General features: G+C 36.4%; 1 protein-coding gene across 1 annotated transcript in view; it reads left to right on the top strand.

The window, feature by feature from the left end:
- Lim1 (LIM homeobox 1) overlaps positions 1 to 16,162 on the top strand; it is a 37,562-nt gene extending 21,400 nt beyond the window's left edge. Inside the window, exons 4-7 of the mRNA XM_066399618.1 lie at positions 5,687 to 5,850; positions 7,489 to 7,740; positions 14,764 to 15,043; positions 15,097 to 16,162. Coding sequence (XP_066255715.1) covers positions 5,687 to 5,850; positions 7,489 to 7,740; positions 14,764 to 15,043; positions 15,097 to 15,323 — 923 coding nt within the window. The 3' untranslated portion in view covers positions 15,324 to 16,162. The remainder of the gene's footprint in view (positions 1 to 5,686; positions 5,851 to 7,488; positions 7,741 to 14,763; positions 15,044 to 15,096) is intronic.
- Positions 16,163 to 19,112: the final 2,950 nt, after the last annotated feature.

The following is a 19,112-nucleotide window of genomic DNA, read 5'->3' as shown; positions in this document are numbered from 1 at the left end:
CAGGAGTCAAATTTATAGCGAAATTAAACACTGATCAATACTGTTTTTTACACAAACTCCATGAGGTTTGAAGTTGCACTGAACTTAATTTTAAATGTTTAATATTGTCTTACGCGTTCTTCTTAAATTTTGTCAAAGTAATTTTGAAATTCGTCCACTGTGTCATCCTGTTAGTTATGATCAAGCACTGGTCCAATTTATCAACGGTAAGATTTTACAACAAAATTTATCGGCATATACGTGCCTAAGCCTAGAAATTGAGAAGAGTTTATTTGTGAAAGTTGGGCAAATTTAAAAATTCGTTAGAGCTTAACAAACTGTTAACACTGATCTCGCAGGGATGAAATCAGCTATTTCATTTATTTCAATGGTTTTTGGAGGGCACATTTTGATCCCAATTTCCAGCTTTTAAATAACTACTTTTCTATGAATTGCTCACAGATTATAACAAACCGTGGGGTAGTATTTTTCGCAATTTCTCGCTAGCCCCACTTTCTAACCAACCATAGCGCTTAATTCTGAAAAGCACATCTTCATGTTCTGAATAATCTTCATGTTCTTAGAACATGTTCTAAATAATTGGTCAGAAAACCAAATAACTCTTGATCGGCGATTAAACGACCAACTGTGACAAGCAACAAACCGCGGCAGTACCATGGTTGAGTGGTCAAACCAAAAACAAAAAGAAACAAAAACGAGCGGACCAAAGAGAACAGCTACACGCAGCGGTTTTCGGTTTCGTATTTGAACAAGTCATCAATGTTTATGTTTCTCAGTTTGTTGCTGCCCTATCATGCAAATAAACGGTACTTTTACAACCTAAACCTTCCAGTGGTACTGTTATCTTGTACAAAAATCTGCTTGTAAGAGCTTGATTTGTACAAGGTTCACCGGGAAATAGTTGTGAAAAGGTCCAACCTTGAGTACCAGCCCTGAAGCTATGAAAAAATGTTTGTCTATGGTTAGGTAAATGTTAAACGTGATTTATGTTGCACTTGCTGTATTGCACGAAGATTTATGTCAATGATTCATAAATAACTTATAAGTTGATTTCATGGTAGGTAGCTGGTTGTAATACGTTGAGCAGAGCTACAGTCGTACCATTGGGTGGCATATGGTGGCATATGGTGGCATTAAATGGACATTTGCATTTTTTTCAAAAATCTAAATACCCTTAGTCGTAGTTTTTATCGGATGTATAGTATCGAATCTTGACGCCACTGTAGTCACGATTTAAAAGGCCACGGTACTGCCATCATCAGACCGGTGATCGCGGTTTGCTTCACGCTATTACGGACCCGTAGACACGATCAACCAAGTGTGACCGATTTTTTTTCCACCGCCATCGAAATTCAGATGCTGTCCGTAAACAGCATTTTATATACCATTGGAGTTTGATGGATCCGCCGACCACCCCGGGTCGCAGCCTTGACGTTTTTGTCACCGCGATCCAACAGCTTCAGGGAAAAAGCTGCATAAATTATTAAGTATTCATATTTCCCTCCTTGAAACGCCATTAAGACAAGGCGAGTCAGTCGTAAAAATGCAATGGAAAAAGGGATATAAGAAAAGGAAAAATTAACATCTGACAGGTAACGACCTAGGCGAGGAAATAAACTTGGGAGAATCATTTTTCATAAGCCCGAACTGGCGCTTTGACTGGACCTTATAAATATTTAATGAGGCGATTTTTTTCAAATAAGGCGGTTCTCTTTAAACATGCTAATTTTATGGTTGTTTTAAAGCGTACGCTGCCCGTAATTAGGAGAGGAGAGGTCTTCGTTTATCGATGGCTATTTAATAAATCCAATTATTTAACGACCTTGATCAATTTGATTTGATACACTTGTTTAACAGTTGACTAGCAAAACAACCTCAACTTGAAAAATATATAAATATATATAGATATATATATATATATATATATATATATTTTTACACAACAAAATCATGTGGAATTTTATTCCCTCCCACGAAGTAACTGATAGCGCAATTCTCAATTCCTTAAATCAACTTCAGTATAAAAGTTTTCACTTGCAGAACCGCCTTCATTCGCATGGCAATAAAATGAACCCTAAAGGACATTTTTTAAGATTGGACTGCTTTACAAGACCTCTAGACTGGTATTTTAACCACTCATTTTATCTAAAAAGAAAGATTTTGAAAATTCACGTTTGTAGATGTTCCAAATATGAGAATGAAAACGAGCTAGTTTTTCAATATTTTATGGCATTCAAAGTCAATAATAATTATTGCAAAATTCATTTACTTTAAACCAATTTAAATTAGAGAGAAGTGTTCTCAGTAAACGTAATACCAAAATGGGAGGGGGCCGTTTCAGTCTCTAGTTGAAATTCCGGGAATAAAACTTGTTCTCGTATGAACCTTTCATATACTATTTTTCTAGTAAATATATCTGGTTGTCTAATTACTAATTAAATGTATTGAAAAACCGATTTTTAATAAGCGCAAGTAATTTTCTCAAATTTCAAGTAAATAACTTTAGACTAATTTTCAAATTATTCATATATTAGGCCTAAAATTGTGTTTATTAAAGACGTTTTAGACAGTTTTTTTTAAATGGATTTCACTAATATTAGTTAATAGTTAAATTAACTTCGAATCGAGTCAAATCGAAGAAAGAGGTTTTCTCAAACGAAGAGCTTAATAAAAATGAATAACAAAATTATTTCCCCACACCTTCGAATTTTAAGAACGAAGGCTCCCTTAAGGGCTTTTTCAAGCAAGTTTTTTCTAGTAAAAAGTCGCTCTTGGTCCCTGGATTTCTCCATATACTTTGACGGTTTAACGTCTCTCAGGCCCAATTATCGAGAGGGACACTTCAGAGGAAATTCCTAAGTTATTATTTCATCAGTTCAATATTATGTATAAAATTCTACAACACTACTTCACGCTTTAAAAAAATGAATTATATCTGGTTAAGCCTGCTTTATAAATTATCAAATAATGGTATATACAATTGATCGGCAAGAAGTGCTTAGTTACTGTTCACAAATTCTCGAAACTACAGTGCATAAAATTGTTGTTGCCATCGGCGGTACCCCACCAATCTCGAGGTGTCGTTCTCAGCAAAGGGGGCCCCCTTAATGCCATGTTTCGCAGCGGGCCCCGGTACTAATTGGGGACGCGGCCCCCCCGCCGATCGAGCCGTTTTTGTAATTGGCCGGATCGTAAGTCATCTTCGACTGATACACGCATGCAACCCCGTACAGTATTGTACAAATAATATATATTACTGGATATTAAGACGGGCCCCAAAATGAAATACTTAACATGCTGTCGGGGATATCGTGCGGCCGAGTGACCTTTGTAGATGTCTTTCAGTTGTCTTGTCCAGACATGGAAAGACGTGGGTCAAGACAGCCTTAGGCACGCAGTCCTACGTCCGTTCCGCCGTCGAACACGGCGTCGGCGGCTGTCAAAACTTGCCTTCACGTTAGTGCCTTGTCGGAATTTGAAAATTTCAGCGAAATTCTAAGTTCAGGAAGAATTTGTTGGCATAAATTTACCAATCATCATCCTGATTCGAAAAGCGTCGAATTAGACTTTTAATTAGAATGTAAATGTCCATTAAATAATGAAAACTTTCAAAAGTTTAGGAAAGGAAATTGTGGCGTCCAGCAAGCTTTCCGAGAGGCGATAACGGAAAATAATTCCATTTAGTTTTTTCCTCATGGATTTTAGAAAGCCATTATTCTTGGGCCGTAAATAAGTAACGTCATTTTCTGGCGCAAAAGCTTATGAGCGCCGGGTTTATGGCGTGTGGCGGCATAGAACATTCCTCGGCGCCGACCATTCAGAAAGCTTCATTTTGCGTTAAATACTTCAATAATGGCGATTTTTATGTGCTAAATTCCATCGTCGCCGAGATTCGTTTCTCGATCGTAAAAACTAATGCTATATTTAAGACGATTGCAGACACAGTTGAACGAAGAAAAGTGGGAAATTCATTTAAAGGTAATAGACCTGGTCATAACATCTATGATATACCTTATACAGAGTTGCAAATTACAGCGGAATAAAAAGTATCAAACAAATATCTTAAGAATATAGCGATTTCCCTAAAATCGCTTAGACACACCAAATTTTCAGTCTTGCACATTTTAAAACTTTTTAAAATTATATACAGGGTGAGCCAAAAAAATAAAAAGTTTTTAAATGTGCGCAAAACAAAAACTAAATCAACATTGTTTACATATTCCATAATAAATCACACATGTATAAGGTTTAATAATCTGCATGCCTCACATATCTCATATTTGCACGAAACAAACAGCATATTTGAAAATGTATATTTACACTTTTCCCATTTTTCCTATGCGATGCTGTTATCCCCTCTTTGCACAAGGATCGTTTACTAGTATCTCACCCTATTTTTGAGGATTTCAATTATCTGCCAAATGTCATATTTCAACAATACAACAAATTGGTTTCTCATTGTTACGCTGAGCCAATCTCGAGTAGATTACGGCGGTAATTTGCACTTGTACAATTATCGCGAAAATTTCTCTCCTATTACGTTAAACTGTCCATTTGAGCAATTCAATTATCGAATAATTACAGCGGTAATTGCCCGGCAGGTACTGGCAATCCTTCGCCAGCTATCCATAAATGGCCGGCGGGTATCAAACAAATGTATCAGACTCCAGTTAAAGTAAAATTTTGACAGTAGTTTTCGAAGATGTCTCACTTCGGGGATGATCCCTGGGATAAGGTACCAAAAAATCGCAGAAAAGCAATTACAGAAGTACTAGAAATTATATAAGCAGTACGTATAGTCCCAATTGCCCTTCGGGAACCAATAATTTTTTCATTTAAGCGTGTTTTACTTAAAAATTTTGGCTATTTTCATATTTTGTTAAAAGAGTTCACCTTTGGCATTGGGTTGGTCGCTCTAATAATATTATAACAAACGAACCATTCATTTCAATCTTGCGGCCCTATTCTTCGAAGATGTGATTCATGAAATTCTCCTCTTAAATACAATTGGTGCAACTAGCATGAATCTATACATTTTAACAACCTTACACTCGTGCAACTTAAATTAAAAATTGCACTCGTGCACTCGTGGTTTTCAACTTAATCTGCTTTTGTGCAAACCTTCATGGCTCTTATTATATTTTCCCCGATAATCGACTGTTTTGGTTCTTGTATCGACTCTGGATATTGCAACTGTGGGCCAGGAGTCGTTTGACGGGCTTATGTTGAATCGAGCATCATACATATGTATAAATCATTTCTAAATGAACTTTCACATATTAAAACCTTTCAGATCATTTTTAAAGGAATCAATCAACTGTATCTAATTTTCAGGTTAAACACTTTGATGAATGGCTAGTTTCGCGATCAAAAACCTTTTTCAGGGGTTACTGACGCATCGCAGCTCCGCCAAAGAATCATTTGCCATTCACCGCCCTTTACATCCCTTTAAAATAATATTTGGTCTGGGTACGGGGTAACAACTGCAAACAAAGGGCCCTGTTTTTACAGCCGCGGGTTAGACCTATGAACTGGGATCTATGATCCAGAAGTGTTTTTCTCATGTATTGATACCTTATTATTCGGCGCATCTTTTTAACTTTTTATTCTGTTGATTGATTTGTGACTGACTTATTTCCTGGTGACATGAGAACATTTTGGTACTGAGTTTTATTTTTGGTTTCAGACTCGCTACTGGGTTCCGCGTCTGAAGATGAGGAAGACGATGAAAGCAGTACGACATCATCGGTGCTGAAACAGCACACGATACATAGTTCCTTGCCACCAGCTCCTGGTGAAACGAATAATAATTCCTTGCCTCACTCGGATATTAGTAATTCAATAGGACAAGTAAGTAATGCCTTTGTTCTCATCCCCAGAAAACCATAATTAGTATTGATACGCTGACGGAGACTGAATTTTGCTCAGCATTATCAAGAGTAAAGCTAATTGATTGCTTTCGATTTACCCTTTATTGGAAGCAATATTTATTGAAGATGACATAACAATAATCATTCAAAGCGATTTTTTATGCAACCATAGCAAAACATGAAGGTACAAAAGAGTTTCCAAGACTCCCAAGAATTATATACAACACAAACACATTTGGCTGAACACCTCATAATTTTTCAAGTTGAGAAAGGAAATTGTTTTGCTGCTGATTCTCTGAATTTCCTCTAAAAACTATTTTAATCTTCCTATTTTGTATGCGGAACTAATCTATATATTTATGGCCAAAAAAGCGGTCTTAGGTATCAAAATATCTATGCAAATCAAATTGAACGAAATCAGGTTGTTGACCCGGCCGTGTAGCTTAAATTACAACTCCAACTGACTCATGGGATCTCATAGAGAAATCTTCAAGATTTTTAATAAATCTTACGTACCATGGGTTATGGCAGAAATTAGGGTATTTTTAATGGTAAATATTCATCATATTATCGTCATAATTGTAGATTTTTCACGACATACAGTCTAATTGTTTGAGTTCTTAAGTAAGACAACCAACGATGTTCCAAAACTCCAACTAACCTCAACCAACGTTTTTTTTTTATAGAGATTGAGAAAATTCTCATTTACGCACACCAGATCGTTGCTGGTAAAATCTGGTCCGGTCTGTTGGTATGGGACTCTCTAATAGGCTACTGCCGAATACCCACTCAAACCCTTTCCTCTCTTCATCCAATTGTCCACTTCGAAAATCGCCACCAGCTATTTCTTCGGATGAACTTGAACTACCTTAACCAACCTGACTAACTCACCAAGTTGCCTGTCTCGTGCAAATTTCAATTTTTACTCTTCTATCTTTTATTTTTTGGGCCCGAACTTTCTTTGGGGAATCACATTCGTAAGTTTGAAGCGTGAGGGGAGTATTGAAGAATTTCGTGTTGAACAGAACCACCCCTCCAGGGGTACTTAATTTTCATTTTATATGTTCTTCACTACTGGCAGCTGTTGAGATTAAATTTGAGCCCCATTCATCCACTAAGTTGCAAATTAAGGCACTGAACGCCAAATCGGTTTGGACACTCATTTGGTTTGAACACGTTAGACAGTAATTCCCCCTCAGACTTCCATCCCAAGAGGATTAATGCCTGTTTCTAATTGCCCGTATTAAGAAGAAAAAAATAAATAAACAAAAGGAAAAAGAACATCGTGGGTCATTAATAAAACACCATGACTGACAGGTGCAATACATTTAAAATTACTGTTCACCTGATGGATGTTATTAATAACGAGCTGACGCTCCGGAATCTATCGCCCTCCTTGTCCAATTTCCCTTTACCAAGACAAAGACACCATGCATTGTACAGATCACCTCGATAAGGTTCACGCGAGTTTCAGAGATCTTTCTGGTCTTTGATATGCGGGGGTAATTAAGCGAAGAAGGTTTAATGTTGTTGCGTGCCGTTAGGTTAAGGATAGTTAGCTCTCAATGTACTACTTTACTCAGTGATTCTTATCGCTTAACTTTGCTTTTTGATGCAGGACCCTAAAACCGAGAACGACTCAGAGGATCAAAACTCACTGGATGGGGACCCGGAAACGAGGGACTCGCAGACGGAGAACAAGAGCCCTGATGATAGCGGTGCGGGGTCGAAACGTCGCGGGCCTCGGACGACGATAAAAGCGAAGCAGCTAGAAATTTTGAAGACCGCGTTTTCGCAAACACCCAAACCTACTAGGCATATAAGGGAGCAACTGGCCAAGGAGACTGGATTACCTATGAGGGTTATACAAGTAAGGAATTTTTTTTATAAATATATAACAATAAAGTGTCAGGTAATGAGTCCTTAACGCAATTTTCACTCACTAGCACCAGAAAGTTAAAGAGGCTATTCCTCTGACAGGTGGTTTCTATGGAAATTATGTCCTTGATAAAGCCAATTAGAACAGCAAAGGTTCAATCTTTAAGGTTCATTTTTTATTTTTTTTATTGCGCCAAGCTGTGTAAGATAAAACATGACTCCTCTTGTGAATGAAATTGTCAGTGCTACCCTTCAAGAGGGTTGCTCGCATGAGTTCAATTATGTCAAAAGCTCTTCTTTTTTAACTAATATTGGCATGTCTAAAAATGTTTTTCATATCGATAGGTGTAGGAATTACTTATTTAAAATGAGTTATGTCATATAGGCACCTCGAATTTAATAAATGAACCAACCAACAAGAGGTGCGCAAGAACCATGAACTGAATAAAATCAATACCGAAATTTTATAATTTATTAGCCAGTAATACCGTTATATTACAGTTTTCTCATAGATTAATCTATGTAAATTAGTTATACAGAATCATTAGATGGCTAGGGAAATCTTTCTCCCAGCAAATCTTTTTTTATCTTTATTTTTTTATACTAACAGCAATTCGTAGAGTTAAAAGGTTTTTTTTTTGAGAGGTTATATCGAGATGTTTTACAAAAAAAATGTTGCTGCTATGATTCTCATAAAGTAAATAATTTCCCACTTGGGCTAGAACAAACTATCCTGAATTATGGCTTATAGAAATGGTCCTTAGAGGGTGAAATTGCCTCTTCGAAATACGACATGTTGAACAAATGTTGTTTTTCTTAACATGCACCCCTCTCTATAAGGGTCAATCACAAACAGTACAATGCCAATTGGACCGTACTAATTCTAGGGCCATTAATTTTTGCACTTGACAGAGCCATATTTACTTATTTATTGGAGTTTAATGAGTGTTTTCACCCTCGAGGGGTTGTCGTATAACAAACAGATTTCATTCTTCTGAAGACCCTTAAAAAGGAAGAGGTGGAGTTCAAGGAAGATTAATACAAATAATTGATCATTAATCATGAAAATTGGAATTGTTTCAAAAGAGAGATGATGGGGCCTGTGAATGTGAATCTTGAAATGCTTGACTTTTCTCAATTTCTTCTTTGCCTCTCCATTCATAAAAATGGCAGTTTTTTAAATAGACTTTTGCTTCATTTTCAATTGATTCCATTAATTTCGCATTGCCGCATTGTTGTTAAAAATTATTTCATTTTAGTGTTCCCCATGCTGGTCACCTTTGATTTTTTCAAGTTTATAATGGATCTAACTGAAGATCTAAAGAGGCCCTTTAACTTTTATTAGAAGATGATATATCAGATCTGTAAATAGAATCTGATTCCCATGGAGGAGAGGAGGATAATTTCTGTTTCCTCAGACTGCAGAATTAGCTTGAATAGGGATTTAAATTTTAAAAAAATTAATATAGAAAACTTACTTGAAATGATTTTCACGTTTCACACCAGCAGCAGAAGCAGACGCACGGGTATTTTGTAATCTACAGGCACTTAGAAAATGGAATTTCATCACTCCTTTTCAATATCCCTTTACAATGCCCTTAATCCGACTTCGTAAAAAACCAAAGGCACAAAATCCTTAGTTTTCTGAGTGATTTACGTCCATTCTGGTTCTTCTGAAATGTCATAAAATTCTCTTTATGGTTCCAGAGAAACATCGCTCGAGCTCTACAGGATGGCTCTAAAGCTTTGAGCCTAAATGAGCAAATAAATTTTGTTTGAAGTTTTGAAGAAGGAAATACTCTCAACTTTGGTCACCCATAAAAACTGCGTTCTCTTGGCTTTATTCGTTTTCAATAAGTATTTCATAGGGCTGTAAAGCCAAATTCAGAATTCCAGGAGAAACGTAACGACCACCCTGTATCGATCTGAAAATCCGCCGTCCCGGCATCATTCAAATAAAATTTGACATTTATGTATTTTTAAGGCCGCTCAAAGCCGACTGACTATAAAATACCGTCGATACAAAAATCTTAACACCTGAATATATAAAATATTTATAAAGCCGTAAAACACATATTAAAAATAATATTTATATATGTGGAAAAGGACCGCTGGGTCAGTTTTACGGTGATATTGAGTTGTTTACGACCCACCGAGCCGGAATGGGTATACCATGAGTTCCCATGGTGCTAATCCCCATGAAGTGCCTTGCCTCGCTTAAGGCCCCGCGCTGTTGTCGGCTTTGCCTCATTCCTCCACATACTCCTAATTATTCCTTTCAAACTATTGTTTCTTGTTGTCAAAGAAAAATTGTTATCGACACGCCAAATTTCGCGACAGCCGCTCGGATTCGCTCGAAATGATCTAGTAATCAACTTCCTTCAGCCCTGATGATGGATAGGCTCGAAACGAGACGACCGAGGCGACACGAACGAGTTGAAATGAAAAGACCGTTCTAAGGTGGAGATAATTAAGCCATTCGTCATCGACTTTTGATGTTATGTGTGTGGCAAATGTGCGAATGTTTGGCGCCAGCAACGACACAAGAAAAAACGCTGTCTTTGCTAAATAAGAACACCAATAGCCCAATAGTAGTGATATACACATGTATCAGCAATAAATAAAAAGCTGGCGCACCGGTTCGAAGTGGTCGTCGGCATTACAAAGGCCCCCTGGGGCTCCTCTGAAACGGTGGGGCTCCACCAAACCACCCTTCGGCCTTTGGCCTGTCCGACACGGTCCTTATTTCGAAAATATTATTAATAATGCTCAAGCGGTCAGCGCGGCGCTAAAATTCGCCATGGTAAAAGAGTGATTTATTGTTTTTATTGTGCGAAAAATAATCATCCCGCTATAACATAATTTCCTTATTCATTTATTCCTTTGTGGTTTTGTACCTGCATTTTGGCCTAAAAGGTATATTAAATACCCATCACTTGTGGCAATTTAGACCGAAATAGGATTTTCCCCTGCATCGCGAATAACAGTAAATAGCGAATAAAAGAACAGTTTAAACTTACGTTTCAAATATGTATTAAAAATTAAGTAACGAACAGCACACTAATAATTTCATTCTTATATAGCATTATACAAAAATGTAACGGGTGTGTCAAAAGATTCCTGGTCAAAGTGCGTTGAAGCAAGCAAAAAATGTCTTTTCCTTAAACCGTGCGATAAGCAGACTTTTCCACATCATTCGTGTACTTTACAGCACGACATTTTATTATTGAAAATCGTTGGGGTTGTAGATAATAGTTATTTACGTGTGAAGGGCTGAAAAAATAAAACAGTGCCCGTAACCGAAGTTTGAGATGCGTTGTGAAGTAAGGGATTTAGAATCGGTCACGGAAGTAATCGAGAATTCTTTTGGTCAGTGGTAAAGAACATAAATTATATTTTTTACATGCAAATATAACAATATTGTACTTAGATATTTGATTAATGGCAGTTAAAAAATTAACATGCCTTATTTTTCCTTTCGAGCTCATTGCCATGAACAACTGGCCATAAAAAACGGCTGTTGGTTAAATTCATTGTGCCCAGTATAGAAACCAAAATATAAACAAACAGTTTTGATCTATTTGTGTGTAAACTATTGTACGTAATACGTGTGGTATATATGGTAAAAAACTAATAAAATAGCATATAGCTATAAATAATTCTTTTAGCCAAACTACGCCCTTGCGCCGTGTCCATTATTCATTTGTTTTTCCTAACACACGCGTGTGTTAGCAGTTGTTTTCTCGGCTAGTATCTCCGTTGGCTATAATTACTTTCATAATTTAATATAAATAACTTTAATATAATTTAATTTTACTTATATTCCTTTTTGTACGTATTTGTTATGTTGTTCAAAACTTCGTATATCCTTCAATACTAAAATCAACTGATCACAACCGTGAAAGCATCTTAGTTCCGTTCATTCTCTACATTAAAAAACGCACATTCAAACGTATTATTACTGACAGTAATATAAAACTATTAAACCCTAATTACATTTATTTTCTTATTCAAAGTTTGTTTAATTTAATTGGTCACGACTGACAAACCAGTCGTTTCGTCTTGATTAGCAATTGAAAGTGCTAACAAGGTGCGTAAGCACACCTTCTGCGTTATTTTCAACAATTTACTTAATCACATACATTTCAACCAATTATTGTAATTTACATAATTATTATTTATATATTTTCACTTCCATCCTATATTAGAAAAAAACGCCGTCTTATGGAGTTCCAGATTAACATTATACCGGATCCTGAAATGCGCGTATAGATGAACATCAACATAGAAGTATGATAATCATTTATAGTTCAATGGGGCAATAAATCTCAATCTGAGCTTAACATCTATTTAATTTAACAACATTTGACACCGTAGTCTTATTTATTACACATAAAAATTCGGTGTAATTTTTCACTTTCGATTCGTTCACCTAAGAGTGGCTACGAAAAAACGAAACTGGTTCCGTCCAGTGGTACTATTTGTATAAATTATTCGACGGTTCGACTCCCGATTTATCATGTAAAAATTGACCCATAAATCAACCTTAAGGCTGTTATTAGCATTTTCAGTTTTCTTAATATGCGACTTGAATCGATAAAGAGACAGGTTTGAATTCCATTTTTCGATTTGTCTCCGTTTCACCGTTCCTATTTTAACCATAAAGCTCGAATAACTACAGAAAACTCTCTGAGGGAATGTTTATTCGTGGAATAGACAGACCAATTTATCATAATGCGCCCCATTTATTTCACACGTCCAAAATGAAGAAACGAAGAATAAATCAAACCCGCCCCCACACCTGGATTCCGAACTATTCGAAAATTACTGTTCTCTGAGGGTAATTAAATCACCCCTGTAATTAACATACCTACTACCATTTGTGGTGTGACCTTGTATATATTTGGGAATTTCCCAAGCCTATAATTAAACTTATAAGAAGATTTTCAGTGTTATTAATGAAGACAAACCGTAGAACTGGCATATGTTTGTATGTTTTAAGGGATGGAAAATTTTAACGATTTTACATTCCATAAAAAGCAATGGAAAAAATGTCTAATGTACATTGGCGCAATATATTTTTAGGAAGGTTCAGATACAAAAAGACTCCTTGAATTTCCCCATTATGTTCTCTTTCTTATATTGCCCCCTCAGTAAGTGTCGTCTTCATGATCTTATCCATATGTGTGACATTTGTGAGCGGTTTGACGTCATCTTTAATCATCTTCTCTTCTCATTAAGTTCTGTATTATCATCTCCCATTAATATGCATACCATGTTTTCGGATGATGTGGCACTGATTTTTCCTCATCACCTTTTCAAACATTTCCAAGATGTATTGGACATTATAAGAGCCTCTCTCTTACTATGTTCTTGTAAATTTTCTTATCATTTGTTAATTCTAAGGGTTTCTTCCATTATCCCCCTAAGTTCCAATAGTGAATATAGTCATGTTTCCTTGTTCTTTAACAACCTGAATCTATTTGTTCGGCTTTGCTATTTCTCGCTTCATTTTTCCTCAATTTCATTCAATGTGAACTCATATGCTTATTGGCATTTTTTGGTTTATTTGTTCCATTTTAATCACCTCCTTCGTTAATATACATGATACATTTTCGGGTAATTTAGTATCTTTTTTCCATTTATCCTTGCGAATATTTCGGACTCCCTTCTCATATTACGTTGAATATTATATCAGTTTTCCCCTTGTTGTACTATTTAAACTGACGCGTATCTTGACAGTTTGAGTGTTTTTATATTCCATCTACATATACCCATCTTCCTCGTTAGTATTAAGGCCTTTGTAATATACAATCTCAGTCCTTCTGTTTTATGGCAAATTTCAGTTTATTTTTTCCTTCTGTAAACATCTTCTTAGTTACAACGAATTTCGCATTTTCCAATAAAGTGAAACCTCATCTTCTCTTCAGTAATTTGCTGGTTGATTCGTCATTTATTAAATATCATAAGAGTTTGACCAAAAAAAATTCAATTTCAGAAACAATTTGTTTCTTATTAATTTTCGTCACAAACCATCCCGAACAGTAACCATCTCATCAGTCTGGTACCATAGAAATGTTTGAATAATTTGAGATCTCATTCTGCTCAATTCTCCTCAACCAAGCTGATATGGTCTATTTATAGCCAATTCATTTCACTGTATTAAACTGTTCCATACAAAATCAAAAAATGAATTTTCACTTTTTATTTCCCTGACAACAGATGGCGCCTCACAAAAACCCAACCACACTTGCCAAAACAACAAATTAACTTTTTTCCGGCAATTCTTTAACGTTTAGTCCAGTTACAAAGCAAACCATAAGGGATCCGACATAAGGTCTGGTCCGCCCATAATGCTCCGCACTTTTATACAGGGGGTTAAGCAGAACAATAACCCTATTGTGGTGGTAACTGTAGCAAGTGGGCAGCTATATTTCATCGATGAATTGACGAGTCTCAGGGGGTGAAAAACTGTGTGGGTTTGAAGGGTGTATGTACAGGCAGCAACAAAAGTTACAAAATTCGGTAAACTCCAGAAAAATGTGCCGGGCAAAATATTGCAAAGGAGGTTTTTATGCTGAATTGCATTACTAAATGCTACATTTGCTCTCAGTGAACTTTTTGGCAAAAACTTATACAAAATTGCGCGAAAACAATTTTTATTTGGTACTGTACACATGCTGAGGGACAAAAATTATGATTTCATGTGACATGTGGCTGCAGCCAATGTGAAAATTAGGCTTAAATCACCCCAGAAAATATTGTACACTTGTTATTGAACAATAAATCCATATGAAGGGAGAGGTTTGTCGGTTTATTAGTTTACCAAATTCCACAGGGGCTCTCCCCAAACAGCGGGAATAATTCAGGTGTATTTTATTTCAAGTGCAAAACTCTGTAAAATCAATTTAATTGGCTGGTAGATCCATAAACATCTTCAATTTTCAAAAGTAATCCTCAATCTCGTAATATCTATTCCGTAAAATTTTGTAAATTTGCAATATATTTTTTTCAGGTATGGTTCCAAAATAAGAGGTCAAAAGAACGAAGGCTCAAGCAGCTAACCTCAATGGGGCGGGGCCCCTTCTTTGGGGGTTCCCGCAAGATGCGGGGCTTCCCTATGAACCTCTCTCCCGGAGGCATAGAAGACGGCCCCCCTGGCTTTCCCTATTTCGCAGACGGTAAATTCGAGTTCGGTTACGGAGGCCCCCCTTTTCATCCCCATGACGGTCCTTTCTTTCCCGGACACCATCCTGGAGGAGGCCCTGGGGGCCAACTTCCTTTCAGCCAAGGAGGTATCTCGTATTTAAATTCTAACAAGACAGAACATTAATTAAAATTTTTATAGGAGGTCCCATGGACCATGGAGGACCAATGCCAATGGGTGGGGATTTCAGTGGAGGAATGCCCGGGCAAGAAGGCGGTCAATTTATGCCGCAGCAACCAGGGCCTGACCAGATGATGCCTGGAGGGCCTGGAGGACAGGGTGGGGGTCGAGGGGGTAGCCCGGAGTTTATACCACCCGGAAGCTTCTCGGATAACCCTCAGCAGTTGAATGAGGGGCTCGTTTGGTAGCTGGCGAAGGCTCTAGCCAAACGAGCTAGAGAATAATTGTATTTATAAGAAAGGTGTAAATAGTGGTTTTGAGAGGGTTATGCGGGGGATTCATTTTAATATGAATGAAGACACATTTACATATGAATGTATTTAGACCTTAGAGTCTCGGGCATAATATGCAAAAGCAATGCTAGATTTTGTTCATCAATGTCCAAGTGATTAACCTTGTGCAACGCAGGTTTGTTCTTAAGTTATTTACGTGCTCTTTGTTATCGAATATGTTGTTACTGAAACTTTTATGCGTCTCCATGATGTTTGAGCTCCGAATTTGTTATGCAACTTCTTCAGGGATGGATAATTACTACAGAACAGTATTAACAAAATAAGACGTTTCAATATACAACCATCTCTGGGTAAGGTTTTTCACAATATTATTCGCTTAGATTAGGTTCTAAATTTACCAGCTGCTATAAGTCATCATCCTGTCGCTGTGTACCTATTGATTTAACACTTCTGAAAGTGCCAATATCCAATTCCTTAGTTTCTATAGTTAATAAATAATCTGCTATCCGCAACTTGTAAAAAGTAGGCCTAAGTGTCAAGATGTAAATACATTATAAATAGTACGTTTTTAGTCTGTGTTGATGACGTATTGCTGGAACTGTTTGCTTTATGTTGTTTTCCTCTTTTTACTATCATTGAGTTTTGTGAATTTCTTCCTAAAGCTTCACACAGACAGTTTCAGGAATATCGCCAGCAGTTTGAGAGAAACTTTGTACAGAAGGTATATTATAACAATGTGCTGTAAAAACAGAGCCATCCGGATATATTAATGTATATTGTTACTTACTTTTAGATGTCTTATCAATATAAAACTTATTATATAGTTTTTGATGTTTTATTCCCACTTTCAAGCTCTGGAAATATAATAATACTTAATTTCCTCTGTTTTAAGCTTCAAAAAAATCATCAATAGCTTTCAAACTCCTAAGTGAGGAACCCTGACTTACAAAAGATTCATCTCAGTCAACAATGATATAAAAGATGCAGATTTTCAATATTCGTCTACAAAAATCAACAATGAATAGAAATTAACACATTAAAATTTATTGAATTTACACAAATTGTTCAAAATAGCTTCTACATTTTCTTACAACAGAAACTAATGATTCTAGAAGCCTCCATAGGAAAAATCTAAGGTATCTAAGTCCGGGAATCTAGCAGGCTATAAACGAGGACCGCCTCGACAGCTATCCAGCGATCGTGATAAGTTGTTAAATATTGACGCGCAACTAAACAGGAATGCGCTGGTGCTGTGTCGTGCAGGAATTACATATTATTCCTTGTCGCCAATGGCACACGTTCTAAAAGATAGGATTTGTTTCAAAAAAATTCAGCACATCTTGTCGGTAAGTGGTCCTGATAGAAATATGGTTCCAATTAGCTGGTCGCCCATAATTTTAACCCACACGTTTAATGAAAACTAGTGTCGAAAACGATCTTCATGAACTTCACGTGGGTTTTCTTCAGCCCAGATGTGATTTTTGTGCAAATTCCATATTACTTTTTTTAAAACGTTCGCGTCATCTTTGCCTGGCAGATCATGAAACTGACCAATACTATATTAAGATTTTTTTTTTGCTGCTCTCTACCTTCAAAATAATTAAAATTAGGTATGAACATATGTTTACTAGAAGTAATGCTTATGGTGTAGTTCAGACAGGTGCGGTCTAAGTATCAAAAAAATTTACTGATTGTTCTATATAAAAAAAAATGTGTTTCAAAAATGCGAAAAGGCTGAAATAGAATATTTGTACATATTCTTAATGGTAAGCCTAACGGTTAAAAATACCATTCATATACAACGTAAGTAGTCCTATGGGGCAGTTGATTGTACATAATTATGGGCTACCTTCCGTAGAGGAAATTGAAGACAAATTCTATACTGCTTCGTTTTGTAATGTAGTAGAAAAGAACACGATCGTTTATTATAGCATGTCTCTTCCAACACATCCCTTAAATCAAATGTACTGGCCTAAGCTAAGAGGGGAAGGGTGGAAGAAAAGGGTAGTCTAAGGAAAAAACCCTCCATATCCCGAGTTGAATTAAAATAATGGAAATAACTGTTAATAATGAATAAACAAAATCAAAACTCCTTTATTTAAGCTTTTTGAAAATGAATCGACTTAGAACAAAACATATTAAGACCACAGTGAATCAATCAGTCCCTTTCGTAGTTTAAATTCAAAAATTCCTCGTATTGATGAACTTCTTCCATCATTGGTTGACAGTTTTTTTCAAACTTATGACCCCCAAATATGGGGCAAATGCTAAGACAAATTAATTTGCATTACACCTAGTATCAATCTCACACAGCAAATTGCGAAATTAGTCGATATGAACTCAAAATTGAGTAATCCAACGAAATTTAACATTAAGATTATGAAATAAAAGGAGAAAATAATTTTCAGCTGGTTTGAAAAGAAGATCACTTTTCTAAATGGGAATACTACGAATTTCTGTATTCATGAGTTCCCCTATTAGCCCTCCGTGAATTTATTATGTGGGCAACAGACAAATTAACGAAAGAAACACAAATCAGTCAAAATTAGCTCTCTGACCACTACGAATCTAACCGTGACCAGAACCGCGGGAATACACAGTACGTTTACGTAGACACGTGTCGTTTACATCCTGTATTTCCCACACAACTTATTCCCTGGCTGACGTGTTCTGGCCACATTTATTACCCTTACCATTTGTTATTTCATTCCATGTTCTATTTACTGCCGCAGGATTGTTTACTGTCCTGCTGTTGAGTTGATCTATCGCCCTAGGGCTCACCAGTTGAAATTTGCGGCATTTTTCACATATTAGCACTCACAATGGGTGGCCGACGTGGAGATGATGGAAACGAGGCATGACTGAGGTGTATCATGCATTGATATATACAGATTTAATATCGTGAGTAATGTACAGCAAGGAAGGCTTGATGCCAACATTTATGGTTATTCGCAATTACAATAGTTACTAAATACATTTGGCTTCAAAATACAGTAATTTGGACCATTCCATCCCAGAATGTGAATCTCAGATAAAATTAGTCATGAAATCAGGCAGTTACACAAGGTGTCCCATAATTAATGATGCATGTCTGATTTACAGATTTGAGGAGTTTTTCGGATCGAGTAAGTTAAAACAGGCGTTGTCAGCGGCACTATTTCTAGTTTTTAAAGCTTTTTTTTGGGCCATATTGTAAAACATCTTGAGTAACAAAATTGTTTCTGCCAACTTTTTTACGTAAAATTGGTATTAGATGTCCCCCTCACTATCCGCTTTCGACATATTTATATGTTAATTACTAGGTGCATATTTCAATTGATGATTCGTAACATGCGCTTGAAATAAAATGGTAGATGGTATCTATCCAGTACTTTTAATGTATGTCAAAATCGCAATTTATCAATCATTTTAATGTGCCTAACAAGTCGATGAAAATTATTTTTAATTTTGACAGCCTGTATATCGAATATTACCAACTTTTCGATACAGGTTTTTTGTGTTCCATTAAGTATGGTACACCCTGTAAAAATGAGAAATAAGACTGTAATAAATCTTGATTACAATGGCAATGTAGCCAAGGACGGTTTCCAAAAAACACCTTTTTGGTAGGGAACTACTTACTACCCGTTATAATTATATTTGTTACAGCACCCATTATAATTGTCTTTAAGAAAGTAGCTCCTGAGACGGTCTAAATTATTGACGCAACCCATCCGCAATTTCGACCAGAAATTTCTTATGATT

The sequence above is a fragment of the Euwallacea similis genome, chromosome 19, assembly GCF_039881205.1.
Source record: "Euwallacea similis isolate ESF13 chromosome 19, ESF131.1, whole genome shotgun sequence".
Lineage (NCBI taxonomy): Eukaryota > Metazoa > Arthropoda > Insecta > Coleoptera > Curculionidae > Euwallacea > Euwallacea similis.
The sequence above is the reverse complement of the archived record's forward strand: the minus strand, read 5'-3'. Positions and strand labels throughout refer to the sequence as shown.